Source organism: Macaca thibetana, chromosome 17, assembly GCF_024542745.1.
Source record: "Macaca thibetana thibetana isolate TM-01 chromosome 17, ASM2454274v1, whole genome shotgun sequence".
Classification (NCBI taxonomy): Eukaryota; Metazoa; Chordata; class Mammalia; order Primates; family Cercopithecidae; genus Macaca; species Macaca thibetana.
Window position 1 is genome coordinate 92,219,634 of NC_065594.1, and position 15,282 is coordinate 92,234,915.

Genomic DNA, 15,282 nt, shown 5'->3' on the forward strand with positions numbered 1-15,282 from the left:
TTTATATCGTTAAGCTTTGAAAAGTGCTCTGATCTTTCTAGGCATTTCAGAAAGAAAATATATTTAATCAAAAGATCCAGAAAGTTTGTAACAATGCACTGAGGCGCCACTTCCTTGTGTCTTTCCTCTTACAGACTTTGTACGACACCGCGTATCTGACCCTCTACAACATCAGCTTCACCTCCCTCCCCATCCTCCTGTACAGCCTCATGGAGCAGCATATTGGCATCGACGTGCTTAAGAGAGACCCGACCCTGTACAGGTACCATCCTCCACACAGCCTCCCCTGAGAGCACAGAGAATAACCAGGCAGCACTCTGGCAGTTCTTCCAGTAGCCACCTGGCAGACCCCAGTTAAGGGCCAGAAACATTCAGCATCTACTGATACTCTTGCTTGGTCAGGAGCTTCTTTAAACTGGAAGCAACATAGTTCAAAGGGAGACTCTTTAAGCCTTGCTGGATGGTTTACGCTGCATTTGGAACATCTGTGTGGAGCCAGTTTGCACTTTCCTGTGCTTTCTAACAGTCCTAAGGGAGCCGGGGTACCAGCGTCTTCCTCGTTGTGACTCCGGGGAGTCTGTGGCCTAAGTTACCCTTTAAAACCATGTGTGTTCCATTCAGTGAGAAAAAAGAAAAATTAATAGCTCTGCTTTCAGGGTGTCTTTTCTCCCAAAAAGTTATATTTTTTTTAATAATATGGAAGAGATATTTTTCTGCTATTTCAGAAATGCCCCCCAAGGTCTCTGGAAGATTCAGTATGTTACTGTTTTCCATGGTCTTTTAAATTGTATTAGTCCGTTTTCATCCTGCTGTGAAGACATGCCTGAGACTGGGTAATTTAAGAAGGAAGGAGGTTGAGTGGACTCACAGTTCCACACGGCTGGGGAGAGGCCTCACAGTCATGGCGGAAGGTGAATGAGGAGCAAAGTCATGTCTTACGTGGTGGCAGACGAGAGGGCGTGTGCAGGGGAACTTTCCTTTATAAAACCATCAGATCTCGTGAGACTTAGACACTATCATGAGAGCAACATGGGAAAAAACCGCCCCCATGACTCAACCACCTCCCACCAGGTCCCTCCCACAACAGGTGGGGGTCATGGGAGCTACAATTCAAGATGAGATTTGGGTGGGGACACAGCCAAACCCTATCATAAATTAGAATTTTGTTTTTCAGATAATTTTACATCCATATGCAGTTGTAAGAAATAATAGATTCCGGCCGGGCGCGATGGCTCACGCCTGTAATCCTAGCACTTTGGGAGGCCAAGAGGGGCGGATCACGAGGTCAGGAGATCGAGACCATCCTGGCTAACACGGTGAAACCCCATCTCTACTAAAAATACAAAAAATTACCCGGGCGTGGTGACGGGCACCTGTAGTCCCAGCTATTCGGGAGGCTGAGGCAGGAGAATGCCATGAACCCAGGAGGCGGAGCTTGCAGTGAGTTGAGATCCGGCCACTGCACTCCAGCCTGGGTGACAGAGCGAGACTTCTGTCTCAAAAAAAAAAAAAAAAGAAATAATAGATTCCGTGGACCCTGATCCCATGTCTCTCAGTGGTGATATGCAAGAAACTGCAGTCCAGCATCACATCCAATGTGTTGATGTTGATGCCATTCTCCTGTTCCCTTATTCAGATCACGCAGCTTTCCCTGTGCTCATGTACGTGTGTGTACATGACACCTGTCTGTGTGTGTTCAGTTCTATGCAATCTTCTCACATGCGTGGTTCCTGCATCTACCACCACAGCCAAGACCACACGCTTCCCTGCCCAGGATGCTGCAGGAATCCGTGCATCAGCCTCACTGCCCTCATCAGAATATTTAGCCATTCTATGGGATCTTGATGGCTTGGACCCAAAAATAATCACTGTAGGTGATTAAGGACGACGATAAAAAATTTGTTGTACGTCTTTAATAATTGGGAATAAATCTGAGAAAACGGGAGAGGATATACCGTTCTAGACATGTATCCAGAAGGAATCCTGCAAATTCTATCTTATTGAACAGGCGTAAGGTGTCACGTCAGGCGTAAGGTGTCACATCAACTGTAAGGTGTCACGTCAGGTGTAAGGTGTCACAAGCTCAGTGAATGTCAGGTGTGTGCCTTGTGTTCCGTGTTCGTTACTTTCAGAAGCAACAGCGCATGGCTTGCATCTCTCTGCCTATGACGGTATTGCAGTGAATATGAGAGAAAGAATCTAAGCAAAAGTTAGCCAAGGACATGAATGGGTAGTAAAATGCTGGTTGTGACGGACATGCCGCATTTGTGGCCAGAGCACAAACCTCGTGTTTACCGGCCACACATCTTATCCCATGAAGACAACGTCCAGGGACGGCCACCCCGGAGCCCGGGGGCGGCGCCGAGCCCCGATTCTCGAGGACACACGCTGTGCACTTTTCTCCTCACACAGGGACGTCGCCAAGAACGCGCTGCTGCGCTGGCGAGTGTTCATCTACTGGACGCTCCTGGGACTGTTTGATGCACTGGTGTTCTTCTTTGGTGCTTATTTCATGTTTGAAAATACAACTGTGACGAGCAACGGGCAGGTCAGTACGGAGCTCGAGCGCGCCGACTCAGCTGCTCGGGAATAAACCCTCCCAAGCCTGTATGATGATTTTGTCAAAGCAGTAATTCAGTGCAGCCCGCGCAGCTTCCCAACGGGGTCGATCGCCACATGCACGTCGCTCCGGGTCGCATTACCTGAGTGCTCAGTGTCACTGGAAGGAAATGTCCTACTGAGGTTTTTTGTTTTTTTGTTTTGTTGTTGTTGAGACAGAATCTCGCTCTGTCGCCCAGGCTGGAGTGCAGTGGCCGGATCTCGGCTCACTGCAAGCTCCGCGTCCTGGGTTCACGCCATTCTCCTGCCTCAGCCTCCCGAGTAGCTGGGACTACAGGCGCCCGCTGCCTCGCCCGGCTAATTCTTTTGTATTTTTAGTAGAGACGGGGTTTCACCGTGTTAGCCAGGATGGTCTCGATCTCCTGACCTCGTGATCCATCCGCCTCAGCCTCCCAAAGTGCTGGGATTACAGGCGTGAGCCACCCTGCCCGGCTGGCCTGCTGAGGTTTTCAGACTTTATCTCTGTAGCTTACAGTTCACCATCAGCTCATTACTTAGTGGTAGAATTACACAATTTAGACATTGCGTTGTTTTTGGGTTTTTTTTTTTGAAACGGAGTCTCGCTCTGTTGCCCAGGCTGGAGTGCAGTGGCGCGATCTTGGCTCACTGCAAGCTCTGCCTCCCAGGTTCACGCCATTCTCCTGCCTCAGCCTCCCAAGTAGCTGGGACCACAGGCACCCGCCACCACACCAGGCTAATTTTTTTGTATTTTTAGTAGAGACGGGGTTTCACCGTGTTAGCCAGGATGATCTCGATCTCCTGACCTCATGATCCACCCATGTTGGCCTCTCAAAGTGCTGGGATTACAGGCATGAGCCACCGCACCCGGCCTAGACATTGCATTTTTAATATGAGAATGAATTCCACGTTGAGCCCGTGTTAGATTTCCCCGAGCACCGTACTTAAGTCTGCTTCTTTTGCAATGAAGAGATTTGTAGTTTTCTAGTGAACATTCAGTCTCTGGTTGGTTGCCTAATCCCTGGGGGTTTGTTTTATTTGTATCTTGCTTTTTTTCTTTTTGCCACTGGCTTCCCTTCCCACCCTCAGATAATGACTACCAACACACACGTGGTAAGACAATCGTGGGTTTGTCGTTTCTCTGTGTTTTTGGAGTGCATTACAAATGAAATATTTCTCGAAAATATTTTCAAACGCGACTTCCTGTGTGCTTTGTCGGTGGAAATGCTGTTAGCCGCTGCTGCCCCACGCACCCCGGAGCTAGCTCTGTGTTAGAAGGGGCGTGTGCCCCACGCACCCCGGAGCTAGCTCTGTGTTAGAAGGGGCGTGTGCCCCACGCACCCCGGAGCTAGCTCTGTGTTAGAAGGGGCGTGTGCCCCACGCACCCCGGAGCTAGCTCTGTGTTAGAAGGGGCGTGTGCCCCACGCACCCCGGAGCTAGCTCTGTGTTAGAAGGGGCGTGTGCCCCACGCACCCCGGAGCTAGCTCTGTGTTAGAAGGGGCGTGTGCCCCACGCACCCCGGAGCTAGCTCTGTGTTAGAAGGGGCGTGTGCCCCACGCACCCCGGAGCTAGCTCTGTGTTAGAAGGGGCGTGTGCCTCCTGACACATCCTTGCTGTGTTGCCTCGGTTTCCATGTCAGGGTGGCCCATTGAGTCAGGGATGTTTTCTGAATTGACTGGATTGATGGGAGCTTCCCTCGACTTTAAATTAAAGGCAGCACAGGCGTGTGTGGGAGGCCTGGTGGGGCCCTGTGCTATCTGAGAGAGCCGCGCCAGCCGCTGAGTAGATGTCAGAGACCATCCCTGCTTAAAGGCCGCAGGTATTTAGCCGCACAAGCAAACACCAGCGCTGACCTCGGAGAAAGTCTCTCTTCAGCAGCCCCTTCTGGGTGACTTCTAAACAGAAATCGGCTTTGTTCCCGGTTTAGCCTGACCTCTCTCTCCATGTGTGTTTGTCCCTCAGACTGCTGGGTTCAAACACAGACGTCCCGCTGCGTGTCCTGTGCACTGTCTACCTGCTTTAGTCGTTTTCACTTCTCATTACTAAACTCTGCTGTTATCCTTCGTCATCACTTAAATCCGTTTTTACCAGGTCGATCTTGAGAATCCATTCAAATGCTATTTCACTGTTTTAAAAGCTTTAGGTTTTTTAGAATTTATTCTTTGTCTTAGTTTATTTTAATTGAATAATTCCCGAATGCCACCAGGCCATGAATGTCATCATGTTGATTCTTTTGTATCTTTTATGAGATTTTCCTCCGGGTCGGGCTTACGTAAGCATCTTGTGTAGCCCTTAAAAAGAACTAAGACGTAGTGTCCTGAGCTCTGAGACTCCAGGCTCCTGGCAGCCTGCCGTGGCGATAGCAAGTCCCCTTTTTCCCGCACTTGATTTTCCAGTTTTCTCTCACAAACGTCGTCCTGGTTCACTACAACCACCCTTTTCAGCTGGACGTTCAGATCACGTGAAAGCTGAGGAAAGAGCAGTTCGGACAGATCAGACACCCTGTGCAGGGTCAGTTCCCGAGGGGCAGGGCCTGGGTCACACACAGACGTCCAGCATCAGACTTCATGGTGTTGCCTGGTGCGGCCTCTGGGTTGTTGTAATTCTGAATTTCAGCATGAATGTGAAGGTGCCTCCCAAGAGCCCCTGGAGGTGGACTTCAGGGGCGAGGACACGGGTGCTACTGTCCTAGGAGGGCTGCTGGCTGTGCTCCTAAATGAGGTGCTGGCAGTGCAATGCCAGGGGCTTCCTGGCAGGGACTCTGCAGCGTCTCTACCTTGTTGGACCCCTGGAACCCTGACGTGTCCCTGGTCAGCCGTACCTGCTGGTCAGTGGGCACGGTGGCCCTGCTGCCTTTCCTGGAATCGGAGGGTTTCCACAGGCTCCTGTTTCCTGATCTCTTCTGGCTGTACCCTCCAGCCCCCGGCTACATCCTGGAAGGTACCCTGAGCCCCCACGGAACCCGCACTTACCCCAGCGTGATGCCAGCACTCAGGGAACTTGGGGGTAGTCCTAGCGGCTGACAGCCCTCTTGGTCCTTGCATAGCAATTTGGGGTTGGGGTGCTCACCCCTGAGAATTTTCCCTTCCAACGAGGATGCTCCCAACAGGGTTACAGTCCAGAGGCCCTCTGGGATTGATGGTTCACGGGTGAGAGCTACTTTGTTTTAAAGACCTAAATTATTCTAAAGGAATGTCTATAGATCCTGTGTGGCATGGGAGGAGCAATAGAATTACGGACGTCTTTTTCAAAAGTTTACCAGTGGAGCATTTTCTGCACTGACATCGTAAGCCATAGTAACTTCTTTTTTTGATGCCACAAATGAGATGCGAAGACAACAGTTACTTGTTGAACAGCAGGATATTCCTAGGTGAACGGTTAAAAGCTTGGAATGTGCTTTGATAGACTTGGATACGTAAAACACAGAACAGAAAAAGGAGGTTCGTGTGTACCCGAGTTTGCATTACGAATTTTTAAATGCCAGCTGTGCGGGAATTTCTGTGCTCAGTTTGAGACATTGGGACCGACGTTCGTTGTGACCGAGAGCGTTGAGCAGGGCCAGTGTCAAGAGCGGGCAGAAAGTTGCAGGCAGACAGGCGCGGAGCCCATCACCGCGCCAGGGAACTGGTGGTGGGAGAGGCAGCCGGGAAACGGGGACGTCCTGCCGTGCTCTGGGGGGCTGCTGCATCTTCTGGTATGTGATAATAAGAAAATTCAGTGCTTATATCTTTGGGGTTTGAAGTGTTGGCACGCAAGAAAAATGAGGTGTATTTTCTAAAGCTCTTGATTTGAAAGAGAAAAAAAGTACATAAAAACGAGATGACTTGGACTGTTTTCCCCAAACAGATATTTGGAAACTGGACATTTGGGACGCTGGTATTCACTGTGATGGTGTTCACAGTCACACTAAAGGTAAGTGGTCTCACGCTCACGTTCCTCCTCCAGCCACAGTGAACCCCTGCAGGGTAGGCCTCACCCGCTCTGAGCCCTCTGAATTGTAACTCCGTACCCAGGCTGGAAGCCACTCTGCACCCAGCCCAGGCCGGCTCCTGGGGCACCCTGGGCATCCTCGTCTTGCTGTTTAGACAGTAATGCACAGACTCAGTACACCCCGGCACCCCGCGTGCAGACCCCAGAGCGACAAAGGTAACCTCGGGAGCGAGCTGCTTCTTCGTGAAAGAATTCAGAAAGAATTCAGGCTGGAATTCTTTTCAGTGGCAGGTAGCCCTCCCCGGCAGTGCCATCAAAATACATTTGAATTGAAACAAATTAATGTATTTTGGAAAATTTTACCCTTTTTAAAGTCCAGTGAAGTTCTGTACAGACTATTATCATTATGAAATCTCAAAACCTATCAGACTGAGTCTTAAAAAGTGATACCGAAACATTCCTAAGGTGATTTTCTTAGATAGTGATATAAACAACACCTGACTCTAAAGTAACTTTCTGGCCAGGCACAGTGGCTCACGCCTGTAATCCCAGCACTGTGGGAGGCCAAGGCGGTGGATCACCTGAGGTCAGCAGTTCGAGACCAGCCTGGCCAACATGCCAAAACCCCGTCTGTACTAAAAACACAAAAAGTAGCTGGGCATGGTGGCAGGCACCTGTAATCCCGGCTACTTGGGAGGCTGAGGCAGGAGAATCACTTGAACCTGGGAGGTGGAGGTTGCAGTGAGCAGAGATCACACCACTGCACTCCAGCCTGGGCGACAGAGGGAGACTCCGTCTCAAAAAAAAAAGAAAAAAGTAACTTTCTTAGGTAGTGACATAAAGAACACCTTAATCTGAATGACTTTCTTCGGTGGTGGATATAAACAACACCTTGGTCTATGGCCCCCATGCCGCCATCTGGGAAGTGCATCCATGGCTCCCTTCCCCAGGACCCGGGGCTCTGGCGTCCCCACGTTCTTCCTCTCCACGGGCAGTGTGAGGTGTGCCTTTGTGTTCCGGAGCATTTTTGTGTGGGCATTGGGTCGTCACTGCTGGGTCTGTGTTTGGTTTAGTCTTTCATCAGCCCCTGGCTCTCTGTCCTGCCCGTCACGATCATTCTGACTGCTCGGGTGACACAGTTAACTGCCCTTTTTTCCTTTTAGCTTGCGTTAGACACACACTACTGGACTTGGATCAACCATTTTGTCATCTGGGGGTCGCTGCTGTTCTACGTCGTCTTTTCGCTCCTCTGGGGAGGAGTGATCTGGTAAATATCTATAAGTAGCTGATAATCTGATAAATATCACGTGATTGTTATTACCTTAATAGTCCTGCACTATTTTTTTATCAAGGATTGAAGACACATTTTCCGTGCAGCCTCGTTGGTTGGGGCCAGTGTTTGTTGAACACCTGCTGTGTGCTGGGCGTCATGTGGGGTCCTGGGATACAGTCGGGGCCAGACACGGGGGAGTCCCTGCTCCTGTGACTTGCACCCTCAGGGGAGAGAGACACTAACTGATAACAGCTTGTGACGAGTTATACAGAGGAACAGACCAGGATTCTCTACCAGGGGACCTATGTCAGATTAAAAGGCCAGAGATGACTTCTCAGAAAGTCATCTGAAACCTAGAAGAACACCATCATCACAGCAAGTCCCAGCTGGTAACTGCCTCCCACAACGAAGCACCCGCCAAGCATTGGACAGGTCCTGTCTCACTCTATCCTCACGCCCCACAGCAAGATGGGGCCCAGGCATGGTGGGGCTGGACCTTGCCCGCAGCAGCCTGACTCCTGGGGGAGCCTCTGGTTCCGGGGAGCAGCAGCAGGCACGCAGTCCCGGGTGGGAGGAGGTCCTCGGTGAGTGGGAGCCGTGGCCAGCGGACAGGGCCCGGACCAGGCTGCAGAGCAGGCAGGGTGGCCTCCTGGACCGCCGGCTGTGAGGATCCTGGCTTGAGGCTGTCATGGTCAGTCAAGCCATTGGAGGGCTGTGGGCAGAGCACAGCAGAGTTGGGTGGCTCTTTTAAAAACCCCACGGTGGCTGCATGTTGAGCTGGTGAGAGCGATATAGGCAGGGTGGTCAAGAGACTGTTGCCATAAGCCAGGAAAGTACGCAGGGTGGTGGGCCCAGGACCAGGTCCCAATCTCAGCCCCAGCGCAGCAGCCTCTGCCACAGCCCTCTGCAGACCTGGGGTCAGTCGCCGGCCTAGGGAAAGCCGGCGACCTTCTCGGGATCCCTCAGGGCCCCTGACCTGGGCGGGATTCTCAGCTCAGGAAGTGTCCCTCCCGATTACCTCGTTCAGCCAGCGGCCCCTGGTGGCCCCAGGTTGCATTACGCAGTCCCAGAGATGAGCGCCGAGCTTCGAGGATTTCAGTCACCCTGCCAGCCCCAGAGAACCCTGCTTGGCTCTAGAGAGCCCAGCCCAGCTCCCGAGAGCCCGGCCATTCTAGCAGCCCTGAAGGCCGTGGCTCTGTAAGAGGAAGATTCCGTCCCAAAACCTCTCTGACCAGCTCCTGGGCTTTGGAACCGAGGAGCCACAGCCCATCAGCCTTGGTAGAACCATGGCCTCCACATTGTTTCCTAAAACATTGACCCCGTGTCTCTGATGTGCTGGGAGCTCACCGTGTCACCACCACTTGGTGATGAGACCGCATCCTCCTGCCCACCACCAGCACCTCGGGGGTGCCTCCAGCCCCGTCCCAGGCCTGCCAGCAGCTCCACGTCCCTCCCGTTACTCACCACGCCCTGCTCCCGTTTCCCTCCTGTTGTCCACACGCCAGTGTCACTGTGCTTCCTGGAGGTGGGGCCCTGTCTCTGTGTCTCTACCACCGTCCATAGTGCCTGGGATGTGAAAGGCGATCAGGAAACTACCAGAAGGCACGTGTAGACGTGGACCTGTGGACTCAGGCTGGCTGCGGGTCACCAGTCCCTGCGTCCTTGCCAGCCTCCCTCATGGAGCTGACACAGACATCTTTGAGTTATCCTCTTTCTTGGGAGAGAAGTCATTGCTTGCTCCGTATTGACGACCGGTGCTCGGCACGTCCTTCCCATCCGAGACTTCAAGATAGAAAAAATCCCTATTTCGATCCCTTTTTTTTTGCTTCTGTGAAACCGAACTTCAGAGACTTCAGTGTTCCCTTTGAGATGACGTCATAGAATTCCTTCTCCCGTCCCTGTTACCCCAGCATTACCGGGAGGTTCCGCGTTCATTTTTTATATGATAAACTCAGAGCAGGCTCCGTGGCTTGCCAAGCGACTCTGACAAAAGTGTGAACTCCCGGAACAAACGCCCTCTCCAGTGTGGAGAGAGGCTGGCCCCAGGGAGCACGTGCCTCACCAGCGGCTTCTCTTCCCTGCCCCTCAGGCCATTCCTCAACTACCAGAGGATGTACTACGTGTTCATCCAGATGCTGTCCAGCGGGCCCGCCTGGCTGGCCATCGTGCTTCTGGTGACCATCAGCCTCCTGCCCGACGTCCTCAAGAAAGTCCTGTGCCGGCAGCTGTGGCCAACAGCAACGGAGAGAGTCCAGGTACGGAGCGTCCCAGCCGGGGCAGGGGTGCTTCAGGGCCCTGGCCTCAGGACTAGGAAATGACCACTTTGAAAGATAGTGTGAAAGGTTTGGATTTCATAAAACGTGATCAGTTCAGGTATCACTAATGAGTTTCTTAATGATACATGATTTTAAACATCAGGTAAGTTTGAGATGACTGATGTTTAATTTTATGTTTTAACCTAAACATTCAGATTAAACAGTAATCTGAAATAAGACACAAATAAGAGAAAAAAGACTAATACAAAAGGCAAATTATTTCATGTAAATGCAACCCTGTTTTAAAATTAATCATTACTTTAAAAGGTTAAATTACGTAATTTTTAAGGATGGTAAATTTGGCTGGAAACGGTAGCATCTGTATCAGGAAATGCTGGTATTGGTGGAGCTGCTTATTTTCCACATTCCCAAGTTTTAGCCACAAGCAGAATTCTGGGTCTGGGGAAGACATGACGATACCGAGTGCCCCCTCAGGTGCAGAGGGTTCGGCGGGTGTGAGGACTTAGCCTCCGGCCCCCCGTCCTTCTCAGCAGCTGGGCTCTGACTTCAAGCTCAACCCCAAGTCAGAGGCAGTGACCACGTCCCCTACTCTGCAGTCAGAGGCTCTGCTGCTTTACCGGGAAACCTGCCTGTCCTCGGAGGGCCGCTGCACCTGTCACAGTCCCTCGGGACTCTGTTAACAATGCGGGTTTTCAAGTTTCATCCCTGAAATTTCTAATCACTCCGTGAGGTGGGGCCCTGGACTGGGCAGTGCTGAAGCCTGGTGGGGACACGAGGGGTGGGAGACCCCCGGCGGTGGCCGCTCCTTCAGGGCGTGAGGGCCGCCCGGATGGACACAGCGGTGCAGTTGGGAGGAAGACGGGAAGCGAGGGGGCCCGGGGCCCCAGCCCTGACTCACTCACGCAGCTCAGACACTTGGGGGCTGGCTCCCAGCAGTGCTGCCGTGCTGGGAGGGAAAACAGGTCACCCTCCCTTAAGGGGCACAGCCCCACCCACCACCCACCTCTAACAATCATAATGGGACCCTGGCTTGAGAGCTTTCTTGGGACGTTGGTGCCGATGTAAAATGTTGAAACCAATGCCGCCAGTCCCCGGCACTCCCTCCTTCATGCCTCCTGCCACAGTTTGTAAAAAGGAGCGAGCAAAACTCGTGGTGAAGAGACCCCCACTCAGCGTAGTGAAAATGTCCACACACAGCTCCACTGACTCGGGGACCACAGGCAGGAGAAACGCAGCAGAACCTGCATGTCAGCTGCTGTGTGCAGGGAGGGGAGCCAGTGGGAGCAGGAGCCAGGGCCCAGGTTGAGACTCCACGGCCCCCAGTGCTTCAGGGGAAAGTTGTTGCCGCCAAGCAGCCACTGCCCAGCCCTGCCTGTGGCCCGAGAAGCAGCTGTCTAGTGGTACTTTTCTGTAAGCACAGTCCTTGGTTCCTGAGCCCTTTAGCCGTGCAGTTCCACAGCGGGCACACGTGTTCATGACAGGGCTCTGTGCATGGAACACGTGTTCATAACCACATCCCATTCATGGGGACATGGCAGACACGCATGTCACAAGGCACAGAGGAGACAGCAGAGCTGTGGGTCTGACCCTGAGAGAGAACAGGTCCAGCTTGGGGGTGTTTCCTGGGCCCCCAGCTGTGGCCACAGTGGTGTGGCTTGAGATTTACGAGAGTCTCGGACGCACCTGGCCCCTGGGTGCGTGTGGCTGCAGAGGTGCCTGGTCAGAGATGCCTGAGCAGGCAGGAGTTGAACTCGGGGGGTCAGGAGGGCCTGTCCCCGCAGGAGTCTGGGCTCTTCCATGACAGTGTGCATGCAGCCTCGAGTCGGGGCTGCCGAGGGCCACGCCCCCAGACGCGTCTGACCACAGGCCCTCTGCTCTGCGGCACACATCCAGGATGGGCGGGTCTCAGGGGGCACTTTGGGAATGCCAGTGAGGACCCTCCCCGTCGCACCCTTTGTTCGGAAGCCCCTGTTATGCTGTGGGTCTCTGCATCCCACAAAAGCCTCGGCAACCCTTATGAACAGCCACACAGTGGGACCTGCAGAAGGCATAAAGCAGGGAGTGGGAGGGGCTGGCGGGTCATGGCGGGGGGCACCAGTGTCCACCTAGAGTGGCCAGAAGAACGTGCACATGGTGGCGAGCCTCTGACTAACTCAGCTCTGTCTGTTGTTTCTCTTTCCTTCCTGTTTCCTTCCATCTTCCGACCACTTTGCCTAAATCCCTACACCTTGTTCACACACCCCTCTGTGCGTGGCCGCTGACCTCGGAACTCAGACTAAGAGCCAGTGCCTTTCTGTCGAGCAGTCAACCATCTTTATGCTTTCTCAGACTTCCAGCAGCCTGAGTTTCTGATGGAACAAGGTGATGCTCCTCTGCCTTCCGCACGCTTGGGATGGTAGACGCGGGGCAGCAGGGCCATGCCTGTCACCAGAGCCCCGAGTCCACGCGCTCCGACGCAGTGTCCGCCAGGCGCTGGGCACGGCAGCCCCACGTCAGGAAGCCCCACCACCCACTTACACCTTCACATGCACAGACCGATCGTGAGCTGTGCTTTCCATCAGTCACAGTTAACCAGGGTTTCTCCCTCAGCGTCCAGGCAGCCTCAGAACCCACCTGTGAGGGTTCAGACACAGCTGACAGCACAGAGCCGGCCACATGATCCCTCACGCAGGTGTCAGAGAGGTTCCTGTGCAGGAATCCTAAGCAGGAAGGTATGAGAGTTTGCAATTCACAGGTCATCCAGGCCCTGAGCTCACATACCCTGCCCTCCGCAGCCTGTAGAGTGTGGATCCTCCCTCACGCACCCACTTCTGTGCCCATTCTGCAGCTGGAAAGACTGACGACAGCTAGGATAACACGGTTTGCTCAGGACCCACGCACATTTCAGAAAAGGGGAGCCAGGCTGAGCCACACAACTGGAGACAAAGGGGACAGAAGTGTTTGGTGTCAGATGTTCGACCAAATTCTCTTTTTACTGTTTTTTGAATGAAGACCTCTTTGAAAGCTTTCTGTTAATAATATGCTTTAAAAATGACGGCCCTGGCCTTTCTGGGCAGCGTAGAGCCATTCACATGCCACTTTCCTGCGGTGGCATCCGTGGCCAGAGCCGAGACTGCAGGGGCCTGCGTGCCGTCCTGAAGTCACGTTCTGTCTTTCAGCCGTGTGCCCCGGCACCAAATCCCGCATTCACGATGCCTCCAAATTAATGGTGCTCTGAAAATGCATGTTTGGTATTTTACTGTTTTACCAAATGCAGCCTAGAAAAATGCCCAGAGCAGAAAGGCTTTTTTTCCCTTTAATAACATCATCTTCTATATATTTTAAACACCATTTTTAGCTGACAAAATGGTCCTTTTTTAAGTCCAAGCAATTAATAGGAATCAAAATTTTTCTAATTTAGTGTCATCAGAATTTGTTAGATTAAATTGCAGAATTTCATCTCACCATTTCTATACTTGAAAACATTAGGGATGAAATTATTAGGAACACTTTAATAACTCATAGGAGGTCCTTAAGAAACTAATTAAATCGTGCCAACTCTAGGCTAAAAATATGCATTCTAACTATTGATGTGGTTTGTTGAGAGCTGATTTGCCTCTGAACATGTGCAGAAGCTGAGCCCGGCTACATAGAGACGGCCGCACAGAGGTTCGTTCTCCTGCCGCCTACGAGGCCTCGGGCCCTGGCGTGACCCCCGCAGGCAGGGCCGGTGTCCGCACCTGAACACAAAGCGCCTGCAGCCAGCACGTGCCCGGCACACACAGGAACGCACCGTGGTGCTAAGACCACCTGCGTTCTGCAAAACTTTGGAGGAGTAAACATGTCACTAGTCCTCACGTGGGGCATATTTTACTTCCAGTGCATGGTTTCCTTTTCATCTGTTCCTATGGAAAAGAAAAGCATCACGGGCCTGACGTATATATACGTGCGATTCGCACACATGTCTGTGCTGGCATCTCCGCGTATCTGCATGCAGTTCGCCTCTCCATCCCTGTCCCCGGGACGGGTGGCAGCCTCATCCTTTGTTTCCTGCTGCTCCTCACCTGGGCGTTTGCCCATTCGGACCTGCAGTTCTGCAATTCCAAGCCCGCAGTTCTTCAGCTCCCACGCTTCCCTTATTCCTTGAATAAGGCTGGGCTACGAGATCTCAGTGCTCTGTGAGCACGTTGGCCTCAGGACACTCTGCAGGGCCCTGGCAGAGCAGCTCCCGAGGCTCGCTGTCTGCCATGGAAGTGGGTGTGTGGCTGAACATGTGGCTCCAGGATTCCAGAGGTGCCTGGTGGACCTTCCAGCTGAGGGACCTGGGACCCTCTGCCTCCCACAGGTGCCGTGGCCCGTCCCTGAGCCTGTCACTGTCTCTCAGTTCGGGGCTTGGGCTCCTCATGGGAGCGGCCCTGCTGGGACAGTGTTTTCCCAAGACGCCCCTGAGCCCTTGCCCTGGCCGCTCCGTGACACCCCATGCAGACTCCAACAGAGGCTTAGTGCCTCTTCCTGCTGGGGTCCCACGGATGGTGCAGGCGGAGGCCAGAGCGCTCCTGGTGCTCGTGGGCACCGGCTCAGCAGCCCTGCGTGGCCCACGTTGCTCAGTGTCTTTCCTCGCCTTGCAGAGGGGCATGAAGCACAAGGCTCCAGTCCAGGCCGCACAGAGCAGCGACGGGCCCCTCCTGAAGGACCTCCTACGGCGGCCAAGGCGCAGTTAGCTCCACGCTAGGTAACTGCGGCTGCTGCGTGCCGCCCGTGTGCTGTGACTGTCAGACCTGTTTTTCCTCCAAAGTTTTGCTGTGCTGTGCTGTGCTGTCTTTGATAACAAAGGTTCACGGTGAAAAAGAGCAGCTCTCTTTACACACACATGCATTTGCTGTCCCAGGTAAGTAACATGCCTGAGGGCAAGCCGACCACACATGGAACATGCTGTGCACACCCACACACGTGCACACTCCCCCCACACACAGCACGCAGCCTGACCGGGCCCAGCTTCGTCAGATACAGGCTCACGGTCCTGGTCCCTGGGGGAAACGGCTTCACCTAAAAGGCCTCTCAGGAAGGAGCCTGCTTTGAAATCAAACGTGGATATTGCGTGGTTTGTGTGGAACTGGGGCCCAGGCAAGTGTGAGTGCAAGTCTTCTGTGTGCCAGCCGGAGCACGTAGCTTGTCGCCTCCCTGACAGACATGGAGGCCGTGAAGACACCTGCTCCTGCCAGCATTTCCGGCACTGGAAATGCTGGT

The 15,282-nt window shown here is 53.1% G+C and overlaps 1 protein-coding gene across 10 annotated transcripts in view; it reads left to right on the forward strand.

Annotated features, from left to right (window-relative positions):
- Nucleotides 1–15,282, forward strand: part of ATP11A (ATPase phospholipid transporting 11A) — a 186,010-nt gene that overhangs the window by 167,288 nt on the left and 3,440 nt on the right. For 5 of the 10 annotated variants that reach the window (XM_050766700.1, XM_050766701.1, XM_050766704.1 and 2 more), the window contains 5 exons: nucleotides 135–262; nucleotides 2,413–2,548; nucleotides 6,424–6,489; nucleotides 7,671–7,774; nucleotides 9,870–10,035. In XM_050766700.1, the coding sequence (XP_050622657.1) occupies nucleotides 135–262; nucleotides 2,413–2,548; nucleotides 6,424–6,489; nucleotides 7,671–7,774; nucleotides 9,870–10,035 (600 nt within the window). Of the gene's footprint in view, nucleotides 1–134; nucleotides 263–2,412; nucleotides 2,549–6,423; nucleotides 6,490–7,670; nucleotides 7,775–9,869; nucleotides 10,036–12,330; nucleotides 12,418–14,663; nucleotides 14,768–15,282 lie in introns of all 10 variants that reach the window. The other 5 variants (XM_050766707.1, XM_050766709.1, XM_050766708.1 and 2 more) reach the window with 2 other exon arrangements.